This window comes from Hevea brasiliensis, chromosome 15 (assembly GCF_030052815.1).
Source record: "Hevea brasiliensis isolate MT/VB/25A 57/8 chromosome 15, ASM3005281v1, whole genome shotgun sequence".
Lineage (NCBI taxonomy): Eukaryota > Viridiplantae > Streptophyta > Magnoliopsida > Malpighiales > Euphorbiaceae > Hevea > Hevea brasiliensis.
The window spans coordinates 47,591,052-47,601,509 of NC_079507.1; the positions used below are offsets into that span (position 1 = coordinate 47,591,052).

General features: G+C 24.5%; 1 protein-coding gene across 2 annotated transcripts; it reads right to left on the reverse strand.

Moving 5' to 3' along the window:
* Window positions 1–3,406: 3,406 nt before the first annotated feature.
* On the reverse strand, window positions 3,407–7,147 carry LOC110651747 (binding partner of ACD11 1). 2 transcript variants are annotated; one of them, XM_021807140.2, is made up of 5 exons: window positions 7,018–7,147; window positions 5,855–5,990; window positions 5,593–5,668; window positions 4,951–5,055; window positions 3,407–4,062 (listed from the first exon to the last, which is right to left on the reverse strand). In XM_021807140.2, the coding sequence occupies exons 2-5, from the start codon at window positions 5,968–5,970 to the stop codon at window positions 3,604–3,606; spliced, it is 756 nt and encodes a 251-aa protein (XP_021662832.2). In that variant the 5' UTR covers window positions 5,971–5,990; window positions 7,018–7,147; the 3' UTR covers window positions 3,407–3,603. The 2 variants fall into 2 exon arrangements, with proteins under 2 accessions (XP_021662832.2, XP_021662833.2); XM_021807141.2 differs by having other exon boundaries at window positions 5,855–6,033; window positions 7,018–7,112.
* Between the last annotated feature and the right edge of the window lie 3,311 nt (window positions 7,148–10,458).

The following is a 10,458-nucleotide window of genomic DNA, read 5'->3' on the forward strand; positions in this document are numbered from 1 at the left end:
ATAATAATAATAATAATAATAATAATAATAATAATAATAATAATAATAATAAACATTAATTAATCTTAGGAAAATAAATAAAAAGAATATTAAAATATTAACATAAAAATTAATGCATACTAATTATAAATAAGTCAAATATATATATTTTATTTTTATAACTTTTTATGTAAACTACACTCTTTGTCTCTCAAAATTTTTAACAAAGATTTCATAATAAAAATAATTAAAAAGGAAATGTCACATAACATTTTCCTTAAAAAGCTTTTCACGTGTCACTTTATATTAATAACTATCTTTTATACTCACTTTATATTATTATTATTATTATTATTATTATTATTATTATTATTATTATTATTATCTATGTTAAGTTCTAATATCTAACTTAATCACTTATTAGCCTTTGTTGCAAAGCATAAGCTTGTGGTATGCACACTAAACAATTTGACAAGTAATTAAGGCTGCAAGAAAGTGCAGATGTTCTGAATAGTTCTGCAAAATTAAGGGCATGTACATTACAAGAGGACTTGCATTTGCAAATTGCTTTAAATAAAGAACATAAATAAAGTTTTAAACTGAAAAAACACAAAGAAAATATCGGGCAAAAAAAAAGATAAAATTACTAGAGTTTTGGTCTATTTCGCATCTTGCATGTAAAACACAGTTGGGGTGAGATCGGCCTCAAGAGCCATGCCACAATTAGATTGTTGCATCGAACTCACGGAAGATATAGAGATTTTTCTGGTGACGGATCCATTAAGAAAGCACAACGCAAGCAAAAATGATCTTCGCCAAGAAGCAAAATTAATGGAAATCAGTTCTGGTGTAACAATCACTAGGCGTGGTTCTTTGAATGATGCAGATAAAGCTCTAATGCCATATTAAAAAGTTATCAGTTTATACACATGAAAAGTGGTGAGAACTATAGCTAACTATAATATACTAACCAAAATATATATAAATACTACAAAATATTCAAAAGTTTAAGAAATATTAAATAAAAAATTTATAAAAAAAATAATTAAATAAATATTAATTAAATATATTTAAATAAATAAATTTTAAAAATGATAACTAATAACTTTTGAAAGAAAACAGATTTAAGAGTATTTAGGTAAAATAAAAAAAAAATTAAGAGAGTGCTTGATGTGTATTAAATATCTCATATGACATATTATACATAGATAAACAAATGAATATCATTTAAATAAAAAATAATTTATTATTAAATATTATTTAATTGAAAAATAATAAAAAATATTCATATTTAATTTTTATAATAGTAAAATATTTTTTATTTACTTGACCATTTTAATTAAATCATCATAAGTTGACCATAAAGATAATAATAATAATAATAAACATTAATTAATCTTAAGAAAATGAAATAAAAAGAATATTAAATTATCAACATAAAAAATAATACATACCAATTATAAATAAATCAAATCTCTATATTTTATTTTTATAATTTTTTATATAAACTAAATTTTTTCTCTCTCAAAATTTTTAATAAAGATTTCATAATAAAAGTAATAAAAAATATAAAAATATAATAAAAATATTTATTAAAGATATAAAATAATTTAAGATTGATTAAATTATATGATAGTTGATTATGAGATCACAAATTAATAGTCAATTTTTTTAAACTAGTGGCCATTAATAATCTTAATTATTATTATTATTATTACTTTTTTTTTATTTTAAACTATTATTATTATTATTATTATTATTATTATTATTATTATTATTATTATTATTATTATTATTATTATTTTATTATTATGGAGGGTAACATGTGGCAAATAATATTTTTGTATAAATAAATTTATAAAAAAATAATATAAATAATTTTTAATATTATATTTAATCATAAAAAGTCTTAATTTTTTAAAAATTAAATTTTAAAGAAAATAATAATTTAAATCATAAATAATAATAATAATAATAATAATAATAATAATAATAATAATAATAATAATAATAATAATAATAATAGAAATAAAAAAATTAAATAATAATCAGATTTATAAAGTAATATAAATAATTTTAAATATTATATTTAATTACTATATGTCTTAATTTTTAAAAATTAAATTTAAAAAAAATAATAATTTAAAATATAATTGTTAAGGTGGTATTGTAAATAACAATAATAATTAAAAGAAAAATAAAAAAATTAAATAATAATCTATATAAAAGAGAATATTTATAATTGATTATGAGATTGTAAATTAATGGTCAATTTTCTCTAAACTAATGGCCATCAATGACCTTTATTATTATTATTATTATTATTATTATTATTATTATTATTATTATTATTATTATTATTATTATTATTATCTTTTAATTTATTTTTTTAAACTATTATTATTATTATTATTATTATTATTATTATTATTAAGTGACAAATAATATTTTTACATAAATAAATTTATAAAAACATAATATAAATAATTTTTAAATATTGCACTTAATCATAAAAAGTATTAATTTTTTTAAAAATTAAATTTAAGGAAAATAATAAATTAAATCATAAATGTTAAGGTATTATTGTAAATAATAATGATAATTAAATAATAATTAGTATTTATAAAATAATATAAATAATTTTTAAATGTTACATTTAATTACAAAATGTCTTAATTTTTAAAAATTAAATTTAAAAAAAATAATAATTTAAATCATAAATGTTAAGGTAGTATTGTAAATAATAATGATAATTAAAAGAGAAATTAAAAAAAATTAAATAATAATTAGTTAAAGAAGAATATTTATAAAAGGTGACACGTGATAAACTGTTCAAATAAAGTATTACGTGTCATTTCATTAAGAATACATTTTTGCTTTATATATATATTTTTTATATTACTTCATTTGATATTATATATATTTGATATAATTAAATCTTCATAATCGATTCTCTCATTTTATTCTCAATAAGGGTATTATATTGGACATAACCAAATCATTTTAAACGATTCTCTCATTTTTATTCTCAATATGTATTACATGCACTTATTTTTAATTTTATTTATTATCATATCACCAAACATTTATTTTAACACTCGTTTCTATCATAATCACATTGACTATGTTATATCTTATATGTTTAAACATTTTCATAGAACATAATTGGTATGATCATATATTTAAATAATATTAATTAAATTTTAATATTAATTGAATTTGAGATCAAAATAAATAATAAAGGTTTTTTTTTTTCAAATACTTTAAAAAATTTACCCATCCTTCCAAACAAAAACGAAAACAAAAGTTTAAAATTTTTAAATTTTGAAAAATTTTCCATTACTCGAAAAGAAAAAAAAAAGTAACTCTCAAAGAATGGGTAAGAGTTTAGCTCAAAAGAAAAACTTAAAGCACAGTAATAACTGTGTTATCCAAAGTCCTCTGGGCTTATATAAACAGACGATTATTTATTTGTACACAAGAAATAGTTCTTATCCAAAGTCCAAACAGTGCAGAATCACAGGTATAAGAAACAACTTCTGGGGCTTATATAAATAGAAGACTGTTTAATTGTACACAAGGATTGATCAAAACAACAACATTCTGTTGGCTAATTCTTACCACTTATTCACTACTCTTATTGCCAAAATCAGCCGCAGCTTGGGCTGCACGTGTCAATGCGTCAGAAACCCAAAGAGCTCCCTTAGCAAAGTAACTGCTATTCACCACAGCATTAGCAGCTGCTACAGCTGCCTTTCCTGTATAAGTAGCTGCAACTACAGCTGCTGTCCCTGTAACTAATACCGCTGATGCAGTGATATCCGAGACATGGTACTTCTGGTCGACCGATTTCACAGTTTCCATGCCAGCTTGTATCTTGTCTGTGAGTCCAATTCTGTTGCTAAGCTCAGCTACTTTGGCTGCAGCAGTAGCTGAGACTTGATGAGATTCATCAAAAGCTTTGGCTTTGATCAATGCGTCTTTTCCTAAAACGTATCCTTTGGCTAGCATTGTCTTGACAACTTCCTGAGCCACAGTCACTACTTCTCCAGGGGAAGAAGTATACTGGTTCATATGAATTCCCTGCTAAGATTTGTTAAAGAGTTAGCTCAAAAGAACAGCTTGAAGCACAGTTAGAACTATTTATCGCTTCCAATGTGCAACTACGAACCAGGGCAGCATAAAACAACAGCAAGACCATTCAAAGGCAAGTGAATGCACAAATCAGAATACTATGTTACAGAGACAAAGCAAGCAACCAGGAAATCTGAGCAGTTCTGAAACATAATGAAAACAAAATAATAAATGAAGTATTGGAAAATGCAACAGTAACTGGATGACAATTTCAATCCCTGAACAATAATCGATGGCACTCATTATTTGTGACATTGTGATTTTAATGTATGATTGCTGTTCTAGAAACTCCAATTCCTTAGTATATCATAATAACAAGGCACATTACATATGATAGTTTCTGATCAATGCCAAGTCAAACTACCCACGAGTTATTAAGCGAATATGATCTGCAAAGGCATCAATCTTAAGAAACTTGAAATGGTTATTAGATGAGAACTGTGATGTTTGTCACCAACTAATCTTAATGCAACCTTAGAATCAATCCTGGGATGTCCTCAATTAGTACCTTGGTTATAAAAACAAGTTCAATGTTTCTAAGATAACTAAAATTCTGCTTTGCTTTGGACTTCTATTGTCTTTCTTGGTAATCAGCACGTATTGTTAAAGCTAATGTCCTCTAAGGCTCACACAATCCAAAAGATGTTCACCCTAATTGCAAATCTCTAACAAATTTTCTATTTTTGGCAGAATATGTATCTATTTGCATTATTTCTTCTGGTGAGAATTTTTAAAGAAGGCTTACAGGTTTCAATTTAATGCCGAAATCTGGTAAGTTCGTTAATGTCACAAGCTTACCAAATAAATGGAATAATGATAAAAGATAATTATGCATACCGTTGAGCCAGCATTTTCGACCTTCCATGAATTCCAAGGATCAGATTCATCCATGTAAGTCCCCCAGCGAGTAATGCATATGCGTTGATCCACAATTGTAGCTCCCTAAAATATCAAAATTAGTACAAAATTGCCACATCAAATGCTAAGCTGTCAGATAGCTTGAGCATTGGAACCTTAAGGAGTAGATGTTTACTGATAATTAGTTCATTCGGCACATGAAGCAATTCAAATAACACTACTATTATTCATTCAACTTTGTTCTCTAGAATTAAGGCAAATATAAACCTTTAAAATTGTGAACCATCTGTCAACGCCAAATGATGAATAGAAAGGAAATAAATGATACAGAGAGTGAGCTTCACGTTAAATGGACAAATTTATGCATCTTTCATTACTGTCTAGTACAACATATGAACTCCAATCCAGTAAATATTCTAATCCACCAGATGATCCAACTTATAGCATCAGTATGTACAAGAAGGTCCAACTTACTAAGGCCAGCCTAGAGTTCGGGAATTTATTTAAGAATTTGAAAGCATAGAGTCATTACAAAGACACATTGAAAGCTAAAACATGGATGAACATTATTGATTCAGGGAGCCAATACTCGTTTTCCTTAAGGATAACTGATAAACTTACACTGAGCAGGATGGCAGTTTCAAGAGCATAGGCACCTCTAAATGTTACATATGCAGTGGAACCATACTCACTAGACCTGCTAGGCAATATACCAAGAAAGATCAGCAGAAAGCATCCAGTACATCTGTACATGCTTGCTTACCCCCTTTACCCTCCCTTGAATTAGTAAGAATCACATGTAGAAATTCATTTTACATTTGGATTCCACATTAAAGTGAAAAGCATAAAGATGAAAGAAAATAATAGACAGCTGAACATTTACCTGATGATTTCAACATGCTCAATTGGACCACAGTGAGCGAAAAAATCATACACATCCTCTACAGTTGCTTTGGGAGATAAGCATGTAACTTCAGCTGTATAACTGCTAGGATACATCCCGTTAAATGCGGTTCAATCTGGAAAGTCAGATGCAAGAGTGAAACAGGCTGAAGAGATCACCTATAAATAAAATTTGAGCAGGCTACTATTAAGGGTAAGTTTGGTTTCTAGATATGACCATTTCTCACTTCAATACTTATAAAGATAATGCCTTACACTCCATTTTGTTGTTCGGAAAGGAGAATACTTGAGATAAGGTAAATGTCACAATGGGACAAATACATACATTATCTTCTTGATGCACCTCTGCTCTATCTTATGATACTGAGGTCCATAATCCTCAGTGGTCCCTCCCTTACATCAAAACCCACATTGCATACACACATGATGGAAGCAGAAATTCCTCACATCTAATGAATATACCCATGCTTACCCATTTGAATCTGCTAAGGCACCTAACAGTTGAACAGTACAACAAGATCCTAAGTGATTCACACGCACACTATCCAATGCATTAATTAAATAATTCTTTTGGTGGTATTACATGAATAGGCATAAGATCATCAAGATTCACAAAAATGTTCCTTTTTTCCATGAATGTTTCCCCAAAAAATTCCTGGAACGTGACGGAATGTGCTGGATACGAATCGTGTAAAGCTAAAGCTTAGCTTGTATTGTAAGGTTCATATTGCAAGTCAAACAATGCACACAGTAAACGGATTGAAACTTGAGTAAAGTGTTAGATTAAACTTTAAAGAATTCAACTTCAATTTAAAAAAAAAAAAAAAAAAAAAAAAAAAAAAAAAAAAAAAAACCTCCAATTTTCACAAAACGATTGAAGCTACAGAATATAAATAGAAGAAACAGAATTCCCAGATACAAAATTAAAGAACCCAAGTCAAATAAGGCCTCCAAGACATAATAGCATTAGATGACGAGCAAATCCAGAAATGGCAAGAATCAAATAAAACTTAAATTCATATTCCACTGTTATTATTAGCAATTAAGGAATTGTCACTAAAGAAGAATGAATTCATGTTATTTCCATCCATCAGAAAAAGAAAATTATGAAAACAAACACAGAGATGAGATTGAATTTGATACCTGTAGCTGATGAGTGAAAAGATATCACGAACAGAGATAGAGATAAAAAGAGTTTGTTCGAGAGACAAAGGGTCGTTACTATACAGTACACCAGGATACCGGTACACCAGCAATATAAATCCTGTGAAAAAATCTATTTTTATAATATTATTATTTTACATGTTAACCAGGGTTAGGCGAAGTATCAATTTTGTTATTATTATTTGAATTATTGGTGAGAAAAATAATATTTTAAATATATTAATTACAAATTATTAAAAAAATTTAAATTAAATGTAATTTATTAAAACTATAAAAAAAAACCCAAACTTTTAATTAAATTTGCAACTCCATCCTGAATTAAAAAAAAAAATTGACAATTAATTCCTAAGTTTTTGGGGATTCTGCAATTACACTTTACCATCATGTTGCCCATTATTGAGATAATGGAATCGCCACGCCAGCCTTTCTTAACCTTTAACTTAAGCTAATTAAGTCCTAATTAATGTTAATTAAGTGAAATTAAAATATAATTAAAAAGTTTTATTAGCTAAATAAATTCACATTTTATGGTCCTTTCTGATCTCATATCAAAGTGTGTATACGTATAAATTATATAGGAATAAAAACTTTATCAAAATTGTAATAATTTTAACAACTATCTATTTTTATTACTGACTTATATGTAGAGGTAAGCATTCGGTTAATAAAATCAAACCAAATTAAATTTTCAATTAATTGAATTATTAAATTACTCTAAAATTATTAACCTAACTGAACTCAAATTGAAAGAAAATTGAAATTAATCGAAACAAAAAAATATTTAATCGATTATCGAGTATAACCGAATTAACTAAAAAAATAAAATATATATTTTATATTATTAATTATTTAATAAAATATTAATAAAAATATATTTATATTCTTTTTTATTTATAAAAAATAATAAATATGATTTAATATTAATAAGATAATAATTATAAGTTAAATATTATTATAAAATTATAAAAATAATAATTATAAATAATATAATATTAATAAAATTATGATCAATATATTAATTCATTAAACTCTGATTATTTTGATTAGTTTGATTACTAAATTAAAGATAACTGAACTAATAATCAAAAATCAAAAATTTTTATTATTACTAATTGAAAATCAAACTAAACCAAATTTAGTATTACCAAAATAATCGAATTTCATTGATTCGGTTCGGTTATTCAATTATAAGCAAATAATGCACACCACTATTTATATGCGTGTGTTTTATCTATCGGCAAAAAAAGAAGTCACCTGAGTGAAAATAAGGGAGAGCTGAGTATCCCGGTGTGATCCTGATTGAGGTCCGTGAGTGAGTTGGATGTACACAAAACTGATCTTTTGAAATTTTACATCGATTATAAAATATGTGTGTATAGATTAATAATAATTTATTCTTATTACTAATTCACGTGTGTATATAAAAAAAATTCAAACTTTACGTTAATGGCTGATTGTATTCAAAATTTTTATTTTTCATACCTTTCAAAATTAAAAGTTAAATTTTCAACAAAAGGTAATAAAAGCTTGATAGAATAAATTAAGAAAATAATTCATTAGATAATATCATTAAAAAATCATGAAACTTGTAAAAAAAATAATTTATTTATTTTAATTGGCACATAATTCACTAGAGTGGAGCAAAATATGAATCAGCAAGAGTTTAACTATGGTTAAGGAAGAATTATTTATTTTAATTTTCTATTTCTGAAGTTGAGAAACATAAACATCAGTTCACACATTTGCGTCACAGTTTCCAGGGTAATCTTCACCTCTTATACAGGTGACCAGTTCTACAGATGGACGGTTGAGATTAAAAAGTAGTAATCTATTGGCTAAAATTCTATTGTGCGACTTGTACCCCGGTGAACAGTAGGACATAGAAATTTTGCTTATGTAATGATGTTTCCAGCTATTCCCACCTGCAACTAACGCGCGTGCTAAACATTCCTAGCCCCGCTTATAATTAAACTTGGGATTAAAAAAATAAAAATTATTTTAAATACTATTAAAAATCAGTTTAAAAATTATTTAATTATTTTATTTTTTTATTAAAATATATTAAATTTAATTTTTAATATTTTTAATTAAAATATACTTGTAATAATAATAATAATAATAATAATAATATCAAACAAATCCTCAATATGATCCGTTAATAAAACAAAAATCTTAAAATATTTAATTTTTTTACCCAATCAAGTTATTAACAATAAAATTGAAATAACAAAATAAAATAAAATTCCATGATAAAAATCTATACAAGTCTCTCATTAAGTTCAAAATAATATATTCCCTTATGACATAAAAATAGCAAATATAATAATGTCATATGTAAAATTTAAAATTAAAAAATATATAAAATATTATCTTTCACATATAACGATATTATAATAAATGTTTGAATTAATAGCAAAAATTTTATAACAGCATTAATTTTATTACTTATAAAGGTAATATTAAGCAACAATAAGAAAAATTATTGTTATTATTAAAAATTTTTAACAGTAATAATTGTTACTATCAATAATTATTTTTTTATAATAAGTACAATTATATTATAAAATATCTACGATCACAATTTTATAGCTGTAATATGCAAAAATTCATATATTACAATAATAATTTTGTGACAATAAAATTTATATATTTAATAATAAAAATCATTACAATTAAATTTAATATTTTTTTATAGTGCAAATATAACAAAATCCGCTTGTAAAGTTTAAAAAATAATAAAAAAAAGCTCTTAATAGATATAAATATAATAAATTAATTAAATTTCAATACAATAAAGGTTTTCAAATTCCATGCCAATTAGCTATGGTCAGCACTCTTGGAATGCTAACTAATACTATCATAACAAATTATCTATTAAAATAAGAAAAATATAAATATTTAGAAATTAATGAGATAATAATATTATTAAATAAAGCAATTATAAAAGTTTAATCATTAATATCAACTCTTCAAATGCATTGGTACAACTTACATCAAAATTTATAAATATTAAAAAAATTATAATAATTCAATTATGACTTATATGTAAAAAAAATAAATAAAAGTTTGAAGTTTGAACATGTGTTTTGACTTTGGGCTTCACTTGATTTCAAAATAGATGGGGCTTCAGAATTTATTAAGCCCAATCTGATATAATTTGAATATAATTTGTTGTATTTTGACCAAATATAGTTAATAAATTAAATTTAACTTATTTAAATTACATTTAAAGTAAAATATAAAAATAATTTATATAATTAAAATTCACTTGAACCTGACCAATTAGAAAATAACTTGTACATGTTTTTTTTTTTTTTTTTTTTTACTATTTTAGCTATTAAGACCAAAAAATAAATAAGGTGACTAAATACAAAATAGTAAAAATGTTTAATTTAGTGTTTTCAATTTTTTATTTAAATT